Source organism: Bos javanicus, chromosome X, assembly GCF_032452875.1.
Source record: "Bos javanicus breed banteng chromosome X, ARS-OSU_banteng_1.0, whole genome shotgun sequence".
Lineage (NCBI taxonomy): Eukaryota > Metazoa > Chordata > Mammalia > Artiodactyla > Bovidae > Bos > Bos javanicus.
Genome location: NC_083897.1, coordinates 58,014,950 through 58,028,119, shown reverse-complemented (window position 1 = coordinate 58,028,119; position 13,170 = coordinate 58,014,950). Strand labels below are relative to the sequence as shown.

At 48.5% G+C, this 13,170-nt stretch overlaps 1 protein-coding gene across 4 annotated transcripts in view; it reads right to left on the bottom strand.

Annotated features, from left to right (window-relative positions):
• The window catches only part of FRMPD3 (FERM and PDZ domain containing 3), a 145,585-nt gene that overhangs the window by 59,730 nt on the left and 72,685 nt on the right, over nucleotides 1-13,170 (bottom strand). Inside the window, exons 1-3 of one of the 4 annotated variants that reach the window (XM_061409374.1) lie at nucleotides 8,919-9,409; nucleotides 4,839-4,941; nucleotides 1,167-1,212 (exon numbers count right to left, since the gene is read on the bottom strand). The exons of 1 other annotated variant lie outside the window; for it this stretch is intronic. In XM_061409374.1, the coding sequence (XP_061265358.1) occupies nucleotides 1,167-1,212; nucleotides 4,839-4,941; nucleotides 8,919-9,189 (420 nt within the window). In that variant the 5' untranslated portion in view covers nucleotides 9,190-9,409. Of the gene's footprint in view, nucleotides 1-1,166; nucleotides 1,213-4,838; nucleotides 4,942-8,918; nucleotides 9,410-13,170 lie in introns of those variants that run through there. 2 more of the 4 variants (XM_061409379.1, XM_061409377.1) reach the window with 2 other exon arrangements.

Sequence of the window (13,170 nt, the reverse complement as noted above, 5' to 3'; positions counted from 1 at the left end):
ATGAAATTACAGGAATGGAGAACAGATTAGTGGTTGACACGGATTGAGGGTAGGGAGTAGGTGCCCCAAAAAAGGGCAACATGAGGCATCCTTTCAGTAATAGAACTCTCCAGTATCTTGACTGTGTTGATACATGAACCCACACATGTGACAGAGTAACACTGAACCATTCACATCACTGTACCGACATCAATGTCCCAGTTCTGATATAGTACTGTTAGGGATGTAACATGTAACCACTGGGAGAAACAGGGTAAAGGATACACAGGGATGTCACTGTACTAGCTTTGCAACTTCCTATGAATCTACAATGATATCAAACTAAAAAGTAAAAAAAAATCAGGAATTCCCTGGTGGTCCAGTGGTTAGGACTCCATGCTTTCACTGTGGAGGATACAGGTTTGATCTCTGGTCAGAGAACTAAGATCCCACAAAGATTACTACGAGGAAGTGACCTAGTAACAGACACAGTGCCTCTGGATTCCAACTTTTGAGAAGGGCCTGGGGACTTCCATTTTTAATAAATAGTCCTGGTGACTATTATGATCAGGCAAGCATGGGGAACACTGATCTAGTCTAAATCCCTCAATTTACAGATGAGGAAACAGGTTCAGAAAAGGGAACTGACTCCCCCAAGGTCATACAGGCAGTTAGTAATTGAACCTAGACAAAGATGAACCTATTTGTCCAACTGCACCTCCCCAGCAACTTTATAGTAAATCCTCCACATACAGTGTTGTGTCTCATACACCGTAGGCCATTTAGTATATACCTGTATAAAATGAATGAATAAGATTAGCACCCACAGTCTACAAGGATTAATGGAATTGGACACTGGACAGGTAAATTTTGATGGGACACAGCAAAAAAGAGGTAGAAAACATGTCTGGAACTGGGGCAGTGGTGGGGTAGCTTAAGTGGGGGAAAGCAGAGCACACAGGGCAGCAGACAGCACTATGGAGCCCTTCAAAATCCTCAAGTCTGGGATGTGAGCATAGACAAGATGTGCAGAAGGTACGATTTTAAGTTCACTCCTAAACCCTTGGCTCACGACAATGCTGGTCCTAGTCTCTCCCGTCTCCCTCTCCCATCACTGTCACTTTCCAATGTGGGAATGCTCTTGTCTCAATCAGGAGGAAGGGTGGATGGCAAAGAGGCTCACTCACCTGATGAGTGTGCAGAACTGTAAGAACGATGAATTCCTTAGCGCTCCTACAGAGAGAAGAGGGAACAGGAGAGTAGTGTATCATGCACTGGGTATTCATCTAGCACAAGAAGGAACACCAGAATTCTCCCCTGGGCTGCATTCAGGTATATGGATTAGGACAGAGGGCAATCTAAATATCTGCATGGCTGCCTCGCCTCCCATCATTTGTGGCAGCTGACATCCACCATCCATAGAGGTTCACACAGGCTTCTGAAAATGGTATTATCATTACCTCTGGGTTGTCATTTTTCAGGTCTTTTTATATTCCTTCTCACATTCTCTCTAGAAATCCTCAAACCCTAGGAACCTTTTATCTATAGGCAAAAAAGTTTGCAAGGAAAACGAAAGACCTGAAATAAGGAACTCAAAGGGAGCACAATCAGAGTCCTGGGAACCGTGTACCATGATTATTGGCAATTTGGTATTTAAGTAAGAGGAGAAACTCAAAGGAAAAACCCAAAGGAGGTCATTTGGTCATCATGACTCATACTCAGCAGAGTTGTTTTAATTGAAGGACCAAAAAAAATGAGAGCCAGAGAGCAACAGATGGAAGACAAGACTCTCCAGATAGCAAACATTCAAAAGGATGAAGAATTTGAAACTCTTCAGACAAGAATTATGCCAATGATCCAACAAGCTGTGAGGTATGAAAATTCTCTCCCAAGAATACATCATCCTTTAAAAGAACTAAAAGAAATGGAAAGAGTTCGCCTTGAAGGAGCTTCCCCTCTTTGCTGGTCTTTTTACAAATGTTTCTGGGAACAAAGGTGTTCAGGAAGCAGAGTCAAGACACCCTTGATTCTGGGTATTCAAGAAAAGCCCGGGCTTCCCTGGTGGCTCAGTGGTAAAGAATCCGCCTGCCAACACAGGAGACTCAGGTTCGATCCCTGGTCCGGGAAGATCCCACATACTGTGGAGCAACTAAGCCCATGTACCACAACTACTGAGCCATGCTCCACAACAGGATAAGCTACTGTAATGAGAAGCCCATGCATTGCAACTCGAGAGTAGCCCCTGCTCTCCACAACTAGAAGCAATGAAGATTCAGCACAAAAATAACAAATAAATAAAATTATTTTTTAAAAAAGAAAAGAAAAGCCCAGGGCCCCTGCTCGAGGACTTGGACTGGTACCATATTCAATGAGGCAGAGTCCAGGGATGTTGTCAGCTCCTGGGTCTGGGAAGCTCCTCGAGTAAGGAAGGAGCTGCGTTCCAAGGAAAACACCTGGAAAGTCCTGTCTCTTGGCCAGGGCAGGGAACTAGTATAGATTGAATTATGTGACTCCTGTGCTCCAGCCCCTGCCACGTCTCCCCATATCATGTAGAACAAAGCTAAAGTCCTTGCAGTAGCTACAACTACCCCGTTCCTTACCCCACTCCACACGTGGGCTTCTCCCATGTTCCCCAAACATATCACACACACTCCTGCCTTAGGGCCTCTACACTGGGTTCTTCTTGCCTTCTCTGATATCCTCATTTCCTCCAAGTCTTTCTTCAAATGTCACCTCCTCATTGAGGCCAACACTGGCCATGCTATTTAAAGTTGTACTCTGCACCCGTGTTCCCAGCATTCCTGATCTTTATCTTGTCCCCCTTTCTATTCTTCAATAACATTCATCAACTTCTAATATACTGTGCAATATTTATTTATCATGTTTACTGCTTATGATGTGTCTTCTTCCACTAGAATGTAAACTCCAATGGGCAAGGATTTTTGTCTGTCTTATTCACTGCTGTATATTCAGTGCCTAGAACAACAACTGATGCGCAGGAGACACTCAATATAATAAATATTCACTGAATGAATGAATGATTTGCTAGTCCCAGAGATTATCAAATGTGTGAGCTCTAACTTGACCCAGAAGGTGCTCTGAGCAGTCTCACAAAATTGGGCTACCTTGGTATGGGGTACAAAGATATCCACAAGAAGCAAAGCAAAGACTTCTGAGGGGTCAGCCTGAAAGAACCCCCAACATGCCCTGATGGGGTTGAAAGAATTCACCCCCATGGTGATGTGGTGGTGGACCATGAAGGGTAGAGAGTGGGGGAATGCAATGGACAAACTGAACTTGGAGAAGAGCCAAACTAAGGGTCACTAGGGACCAGACACATACCAGGATATTGGGCTGGAGTGGGGAGCCTATGGAGGAAGACCTGCTCTGGACTTCAGGAAGGGGCAGTGCAAACCCTTCCAGAAGTAGCAAGGGGGCGTCACTCCTCTGCCTTTGAAGTGGAGGGAGGGGCCCTGGAGGCAGGTGGGCTTTGGGAGAACAAGAAAGACGAGTGGAATGAAAACACTCCAAATGGAGAAGGGTTGAAGGAGATGGAGGCAGAGATGGAGCAGACTACGTCAGACAGAGAGAGAGAGAGAGAGAGAGAAAGAGAGCAAGCATGTGAGGATAGATAGCTGAGGTCCCCCAAACTGAGGTTATCCCCTGGAATTTAGAGCTGAAAGAATCTAATTCCGTTCTCTCAGTTCTATTGTCTTACTCCTTATCAAAGTGTCTATGCAAGGGGGCGTGGGGTGGTATGTGTGTGTGTGTGCATGTGATAGGCGTGTGGGGTGGGGGAGTATCTATGGCATAGGTGTGTGTGTGTGTGCGCATGTGGTACCTGTGGGTGTGGGTGTATTTTTAGCGCATGGTGTGTGTGTGTGTGTGTGTATGTGGTGTGTGGTGGCATGGTGTATGCGGGGGAAGAGGTATGTAGTGTCTGTGTGATATGTGGTGGTATGGTATATACAGAGGTTGTTGTTGTTTAGTCGCTCAGTCGTGTCCAACTCTGAGACCCTGTGGACTGTAGCCCACCAGGCTCCTCTGTCCATGGGATTCTCCAGGCAAGAATACTGGAGTGGGTTGCCATGCCTTCCTCCAGGGGATCGTCACCACCCAGGGATCGAACCTGCATCTTCTGCCTTGGCAGGTGGGTTCTTTACTACTGAGCCACAAGGGAAGCCCCATATACAGAAGTAAGGGAGGGTAAAAGTCAGTGTGATGACTCCATGGACAGTGGTGGTCCTCCTCACATTCCTTTCTCTCTCTGACCTGCCCCCATCTGGGGAGGGCACTACACACACTGTGAGCAAAATCCAACATGGCAGGTTCCATGCCTCAACCTGCTGGCCAGGCATTTGGATTTTATTCTCCTTGTGGTTTTTTTTTTTTGGGGGGGGGGTGCGGTGCGGGGAGGGAGTGGTGGGTGGGAAATAATGTCTTGCTCACATTGATTCTGCTTATCTCAGAATGTTGTTTGAATGGCTTGTTTATTTCTTATTCTTTACTCACTTGGTCTGTGTCATTGGTCACTCACTTGTTCTCAGTAGTCACTGCACAGGTAAGTTGAAAACCAAAGGGCTTGGGTGAGGGGAGTTGTTGGGTGAAGGGAGGTGAGGTGAACTTCCAGGAGGCTGTTCTTTGTGGCTCTTCACATCACTGAATGAGGTTAAGCCAGAGTGTGTGAGGGCCCTCAGTCCCTGGAAGTTCTGGGTACCCAGGAGCCCTGGCTCAGGTTGCTCTCCCTGGGAAGACCCCTCTCTCTTAGCCAGGGAGGGCTGTGGCAGTCATAGTTACACTACTGGTGGGATGGGGATAGCCGTGCTCAGCTCTCGCAAGGCCCAAGAGGCTCCTATTACCTGATGAGTTCTATGAACCTCTCCCTGGGGGCTTCACTCACGTCCTCCTCATTAATGGCCACAATCTGGTCACCAGCCAGGAGCTTGTCCTCAGAGGGGCCTCCTGTGGAGGAGAGGAGAGAGGCGTGAGGCCTGGGTGGGAGGGAGTTGCCAGTGCCTGAGGGAGTGGCTGCAGGCACTGAGGCCTGCAGGAGATGCGGGCCGAGTGGTGCCACTGACAGGCAACTCTTCGAGCCCTGGGCCACTGTTGCCTGTAGCAAGTGGAGGGCAGAGGGCTGGAGAAAGAGAATGGAATGGCCCTGCCTAGGCTGGGAGTGGTGTGGTAGCAAAGGCCTGGTGCTCAAGCAAGGTTCACCAGTGATTCCCGGCTCGGACCTAGTGAGGAGCACAAACTTCGGTTTCATCAGGAAGGATCTGCTTGGGCACAAGGCATGGCTTCCAGACTACTGGAGGGGTTACAGGTGACAGGAGCGGGTAAGGAATCTTCTTACTTGAACATAATTCATACTTACTGGTCTGGAAGGATGTAGGCATTCACTTCCCTGGAGACAGGGGGATGAACTAAAGAACCTAAAGTGAAAGTGTTAGTGTCCAACTCTGTAACTCCAGTAGCCCGTCCACCAGGCTCCTCAGTCCATGGAATTCTCCAGGCAAGAATACTTGAGTGGGTAGCCATTCCCTTCTCCAGGGGATTTTCTCAATCCAGGGATCAAACCCAGGTCTCCTGGATTGCAGGCAAACTCTTTACCATCTGAGCCACCAGAGAAGCCCTAAAGGCATTTATTTTCTTTCACCTAAGAGACATGCTGCTGTCTGAGAAATGAGAAGAACAAGGCACAGACCCTAAATCACTGGCAGTTGGAAATTTGCTTTCTCTCCTCCTCACGTCTACTGTTGAGGTTTAGAAAGCAGACCTGCCTGAGGGCCCTACCTTCCTGATGGGGGTAAAGGGTGGGTTGGAGGGGCGCCCTGGGCTGTGCTGCCTCTGGTGCTTAGCAAAGATCTCCTTGGAGAAAAGGATTTTAGAGATTTAAGGAGAATGACAAGTAGAACTCAGCTTAACTCAAACCCAAAATAGGACATGTCTAAGGACATGTTTAAGGACATGTCTCACTCTCAACCCAGCCTGGATGCTTGTTGGGATCCACTTGAAAGGGTCAGATCCCAACTGTTCCTCTCTCTGCAAAAAAGTGTGCTGTGTAAATGCAACAAACATGAACAACAACCAGGTCACCATGTCAGTTGAGCATCACTCTGTGGCTCTGGAGAGTGGGGCCTGTGTGCTGAGGGTGAGGCCTGTATGCTCAGCGAGCAGGATTCCCCACTCCAACTGCAAAGACCCTCAACCCACTCTTCTGACAGCACAGGGATGTCAGAAACAGGAAGCCTGCTGGTGAAGAGCCCATTCTTTGCAGCAAGTCAGGCTTGGATGCTCAACTCAAATCTACAACTCAATGGCTGTGGGACCTCGGATGAGACATTTCATCTCTCTGAATCTCTCTTTCCTCATCTAAGAAATGGAAAAATAACAGCAGAAGAAAGATGGGAGGATAAATGGGATGATGGATGTAGAGCATTTAAAACAGTTGATTGATGTTGGTAAGAATTCAATAAATGGTACTTATTATGTCTTCCAAGGGACAGTTCCTTCCACTCATTTCATTCCTCCTATTTGTTGTCGTTTAGTCGCTTCAGTCATGTCCCACTCTGTGCGACCCCATGGACTGTAGTCTGCCAGGCTCCTCTGTGCATGGGATTCTCTAGGCAAAAAATACTGGAGTGGGTTGCCATTTCTTTCTCCAGGGGATCTTCCCGACACAGGATCAAACCCACATCTCCTGCATTGGCTGTACTGTGCTTATTTACTCAGTTGTGCCCAACTCCCTGTGACCTTTGGATAGCAGCCTGTCAGGCTCCTCTGTCCATGGGATTTTTCAGGCAAGAATACTGGAGTGGGTTGCCATTTCCTCCTCCAGGGGATCTTCCTCACTCAGGGATTGAACCCATGTCTCCTGTGTTTCCTGCATTGCAGGTGGGTTCTTTACCCACTGAGCCAGGTAGATTCTTCACAACTGAGCCACCAGGAAAGATATTCCTCCTATCTACTTCTGCCAAATATGCCAATCTTTTAGGTGCAGACCACTCTACCTATTCCCTCCCTCCCTTCTTTCCTTTCTCCTGTCCATCCATTCATCCCTCCATCCTTCCTTTCAATGGAGGAGGTCCTCATAGAACTTGGTCTCCATCACAGGCCTTGGCTCTCTGATGGCAGTGGTAAGCTCAGTCTACTTACTATTTTCATGGAATTGTTTGTTGGCTTGTTCAGCCTTAACTGTTCCTCTCTGCTGCTGCTGCTGTTAAGTCGCTTCAGTCGTGTCCGACTCTGTGCGACCCCATAGATGGCAGCCCATCAGGCTCCCCCGTCCCTGGGATTCTCCAGGCAAGAACACTGGAGTGGGTTGCCATTTCCTTCTCCGATGCATGAAAGGGAAAAGTGAAAGTGAAGTCACTCAGTCGTGTCCGACTCTTCTCGACCCCATGGTCTGCAGCCTACCAGGCTCCTCCGTCCATGGTATTTTCCAGGCAAGGGTACTGGAGTGGGGTACCATTGCCTTCTCCTGTTCCTCTATAGGATGCATCTTATCTTTTCTTGTGGCCTCAAAATCAAGTTTTCTGCATTGGATGGAGGGGCACCTGGGTTGGAGGCAGGTCTGAGATCAGCCTGCTGGCCCCATGGCCTCCTGTGGTCTCCCTTGTGGCTTTTCTTCTCTCCACTCCTCCAACCCCTTCTTATTCATTCTCAGACCACCTGCAGCAACCCTGTGAATTCTGTCTCCTCTAAAGTTAAACCAGGGTCTCCTGGCGATCTGTTACTAAGTTTTATATGGTCCCTCTTTCCCAGGATAAATTTGATTTTGGATCAGAGACTCAAAAACCTTTTGCAAAACTGCATGACTACCTCAGGAGCCTTAGGTCAGCCACAAACTCCTGTACCGAATTGTTTTTTTACTTTATGCCCTCCAGTTGAAGAGCAAGCTTACAAAAATCTTTTTATTTTCCTTGGAGGATTGCAAAATTCATCAAATTTCTGCTAGACCAGTTTGTACTCCGGCTGCTCCTCTTGACTGAGCAAGAAACTGTTGTAAACATCTAAAGCCTCAGGCCCAGCAATTCAGGAATAGAGCTCCTTTCCGTCTGTCTTTTCTTGTCAATGCCTAGCAAGATTTGGAACAAAACAGTGCTCAGGCCCTTTCCCATTTCATTCACAACAGCAGGCTTTCACAGTTCTGGTGGGCTCGCACTTGGTCCACCCCGTATGGTCCCATTCAAGCCCTGCTTCCCTCCCCACCCCCCTCAGTGGCATCACACAGGCACAGGTGCAAATCCTAGCTCTGCTACTTCTTAGTGGAGTGACCCTGGACATGCCATTTCTCTTCCTCTCTGCCTCAGTTTTCTCATCTGTAAAATGGGAATGGTATTACTTACCTTGTGGACATAGCCGCAAGCACTGAACAAGATGATGTAAATTTGTACACTCTAGGGGGCTTCATCAATGGTAGGTGTTGTATTGCTACTGTGGCTTCAGAGATTTCACTTCCTCTCCCTTTCTCTGCCACCTATGGTCTATATCCTGACTCCAGCCTTCACTGGATGACCTATTTGGTGAGCGTGTACTGGTCTCCACAGCCTGATGATTAGATTCTTGGGGGCAGGAACTCTGTCTTGTTATTTCCCTATAACCTTGCTTAGAGTAGGCAGTCAATACATACTTGTTGAATTGAATCAGATCGGTATGTCTCATTCAAGGCAGTATGGCTCTTCTGTGAAGGTTCTATGCAAAGGGAAGTTGTGTTAAGACCCAGACCCTACTAAATTATCAACTGCAGCATCAGTGTTGTGTGTGGATAAATCTTTAAAAACCAGCTCCCTCACACAGTTATTGGCTGGCAAGTCTTCACCCACTCTTCATGAATTCCTTGGCAACACAGTATACTTGGGTGCTCTTTTCTCTGGGACGATGTGTGGGTGTTTGGTGGGGGTGGGAGCCAGGGCCAGGGGGACACTCTGGGTGACACCTACCTGGCCTCACAGATCGCACCACCACAGGCCTCTCACTGCCAGCCACGAAGCCAAAGCCATATATAGGGTCCCGGTGAATGGTCACTTGTCGCAGCGTCTCTGCCGGCAGCTGCTCACATTCCATATCATTTGCGTTCTCTTCCTGCATCACATGACTGAGGGGGAGGGGAAGATGGGAGCAAAAGAAGACGCAAAGGCAGCTAAGCCTCAGAGCAGCTGGGAGGGATGCTGATAAGGGTGCTGGCCATGGCACCTGGGAGTTCACGCACATTGCTTCCTACATCCTCTGGCACCAGCAGAAGGGATGACCAATGCATATTTCACACTGGAGAAAGAAGAGTCTAGAAAGGAGAAGCCACTTGTCTATAGGGCCAGGGCCAACAGAGGACATGGGTGCCATGGAGCCTGACATTAGAGTCTGTCCTTTCCTCAAGATACTGGGACTCAGAAGGAGCCTAAAAGCAAATGTGTTGTTGGAAGGTTAACCGGTATCACCCATGGAATCGGCTATTAACTCCCTGAGAGAAACCAAAACCTTGAGGGAAGGGACTGCAAAACAGGCAAGGCCGTGGGGAAGGAATGTGAAGTCATTTCAGAGTGTGGAGCACCTTCACGAAGTCCTTGTGTAATTTTAAACTTTAAAATCCCTTAGGTCATATATAAAAAGAAAATATTGAGATGCCATATGAAAACAAACAGGCTCACATGGAGGACCAGTCCCTTACACAACTGTGCATAATGCTAACTTCTGGTTTTTGTTTTTTTGGCCACACCAAACAGCATGTGGGATCTTAGTTCCCCAATCAGGGATCAAACCCATGTCCACTACAGCAGAAGTGCAGATTCTTAACCACTGGACCACCAGGGGAGTCCCAATGCCAACTTATTTCAGTTAATAGGACAGCTGGAGAATAGCTGCAAAGGGCAAGTGGGAAGAGCCACCGCTGGAGGCTGTCAGCAGACCTGAACCCAGGTGAGCTGGGAGAAGAGAAATCGCTGCCCTGATACTTGGGAGAGATTATAGATGGCGCTCCAATGCCCGTAACAGATCTTACTGAAGCTTCAGAATTACGCCAGGACTTTATAAAGGGTTAACATCAAGGGCAAGGGTGAAGCATATTGCAGGCAAGGATGGGTCTGAGCTCAGTATTTGAATGAAGAGCCCTAAGGAGTGAAGGCATGGGGACCCTGGGCTATGTGAAGGCACTGAGTTTAGGGGCAGAAAAGAGGAGAAAAGGGAAATGAATGACCAGGAGGCAGGATAGGGCAGGTGGAGGTGGAAGAGAGGGGACCAGAGCCAAGAGGCTTTCTGGTCTAATAAATGAGGTTGAGTTTCCTAGTCTCGGCGTGTGTTTCTGAAACACTAAGGTTCCAGGCAGGGCCCTTCTGAACAAGATACAGAGGGCCAGGAGCTAATTAATCAAACTAGTGCAAGATTTGGAAAAGAAGTGGGAGGTTCTGACACTAGGAGAGTGATTGTTGACTAACTAAGAACACCAAATTCCTCAGGAGCAAATGGTTGTAAGCAATTAGGTTGTTTATCAGGACACAGATTTGCTAATTAGAGAGGAGCTTTAGGACTATCGATGGGGAGAGGGTGGGAAGATTTAGAGTAATTGTGTAAAAGAGAAATTCATAGTCCCAGACTCATCTCTCTCATTGAAGAACTCAGGAAGAAAGATGGACCGTGGCTGATTGGAATCTGACCACATCAACTATGGCTGCACCCAAGCTGACTCGGGCTCTGTCTGGTGTCCCTTAGGGAGGTGGAAGGGGCTTCCAGGGCTAGGTCAAGGCTCCTGAAGATGAGTTCAGGAACTGGCTCCTTCCATTTCACACTGGGTAAGACAAATGGTCACTCTTTGACAGAAAGTTAGTTGGGAGCTGGAATATGGCTAGTTGGTGTTCTAGAGAGGTACCCTTCCAGGACAAGGGCTCAGCGACGGTGGCCTCAGGCTGGCCCCTCTCTCATTTCTGCTCCTGGGGGCAGGTAGGCACTTGAAGGCTTGAAGGGAGCCACAGAGGATCTTCCTGTGGCTGCCATCGTGCCTCACCATGGAGGCTGCTTCCCAAATGAGCCCTTGGCCTGCTGTTTCCTAATCTCAGCTCACTGGCCCTAAAAGGGCCTCTGCTTGGGATGACACCAGCTCATTTCTGCCATGGGCTCCAGCCAGGGCACCCTGGACAATGAGAGCCTGTCGGGATACACAGGCTGTGGCGTGGGAAGCAAGGACACCACAAGGAAGACCCACACATGCAATGAGAGTGCTCGACACCCTGTCCTTTGCTCAGGGCCCCCTGGTCACTGCAACCTTCCTTTTGGTGCCTTTTTCTTTTTCTAAAGCTAGGGACACTCCAGTCTCCACTGGGCCTTGAAGTACCACCAATACTCATGAAAAGAGACACTCCTGGTGCCAGGGGAACCGACAAGCTAAGAGCCTTTTGTGACCCAAGTGTTCTGCTTTACCGTTTGGACTATGTTAATCCATCAACAAGTATTTATTGAGTGCCTACTCACACAGTTGGAGATTTGGGGAGGAGGCACAAGAAGTTACAGATCTCTGCCTTCAAAGATCTTCCAGTCTGGGGTTGGGGGAGGGGGAACACACAAGTGTACACTGAACAGGAGAAAGAGAGTGGTAACTAAGAATAGTATAAAAAGTCAAAGTGTTAGTTGCTCAGTTGTGTCCCAATTCTTTGCAATGCCGAGGACTGTGGCCCTCCAGGCTCCTCTGTCCATGACATTCTCCAGGCAAGAATACTGAAGTGGGTTGCCATCTCCTTTTCCAGGGGATCATCCCAACCCAGGGATCAAACCCAGGTTTCCTGCATCGCAGACAGATTCTTTACCACTTGAGCCATCAGGGAGCCCATGAGAATAGTATATGAAGTTCATAATTAAGGTCCCAATAGTATGTTCATAGAAGGGAGTGAAGACTGAAGGGCTCCCTGGAGGAGGTAGGACCTATGCTGTGTAGTCAGAAAATGGCACTGATGGGAAGAGAAACACGAGGCTAAGCTCTGTCCATGGGTGGCCCCCATCTTTTCACAGGGGACCCAGCTATTTCTCCCACAGCCACAGGCATGTCTCCAGGTGTGACTGGAGCACTTCATCCCTGGGTTGTGTCTGACAGAGTTGGACTACCTGTCCCTAATTGGTTCTTCTTCCTTGTGCTCAGTTGTGCCCCCATGGGTACCCATGGGTGACCCCCCATGGACCGTAGCCTGCCAGGCTTCTCTGTCCATGGAATTCTCCAGGCAAGAATACTGAAGTGGGTTGCCATTTCCTTCTCTATGGGATCATCCCCAAACAGGGATCAAACCTGTGTCTCCTGCACTGACAGGCAAATTTTTTACCATTACCATGGTGCCAACCACTAGATCCTCCCCCAATTCTGCAAGGAGTCCTTTTTTCACACTGCTTGGGCCTTCCCAGCATCTGTGGTCAGAGAAGAAACCCCTCCTTTAACACACTGGAAGGCCATTTTGCAGTGCAAATTGCAGCTGTCCCCACCCTCCTGGGGTTGGCAACTTTCAGTGTCTGAGGCTCAGTCAGTCCCTCCGAAATTTGCTCAGTGCATAGAGACTTGGGAGTGACATTGAAGGCCAGTGGTGATGGATGACAGCAGCTCAGCTGTCCACGGGCCACGTGACTGCCCTCCTGGGGGAAATATGCACTTTGACTTTGAAAGATGTTTGGCTTCTGGTCTCATCAAACCGGGCAACTCTGAACAAAATTATGAAGCAGCCACAGCTTATGGTCCTCTCTCCCCACCCTCCACCCAGCTTTGTTTCTGGGATTGGCTATTTTGTTCTTCAAACCACACAGTGCCTTCAATCTGTCCTGTTCCTACCCAAGGTCTCCAAAGGTATATCCCTTCAGCCTGCACCAGGCTTGCCCTCTCTGGTCAGTGACCTAGGTAAAGGTCTAGCCTTTTCTCTTCTGCCTAATGATAACACTTTATAGCCAAGTGGTTATTTCTTTTTTATTCTTAAACCCATTATCTCATCCAACAAAAAGATCCTTTCACATCCATTATCACTTCCTAGTCGCCAAACAGACTAGGTCTCTGCCCCTCCTCCAGCCCAGACTCCAAGGCGGAGGCCAATGAGGGACTCAGCTGGGGCCAGATTTCTTGGACAGGGCTCACAATCCCAGTACCCTCATCTATACCCACCCAGGGTCCCGGACCTTCTGGCTATTTAGTCTCCATCGCAGGATTGGCCTAACCCTGCAGCCAGCAGCTCTCCA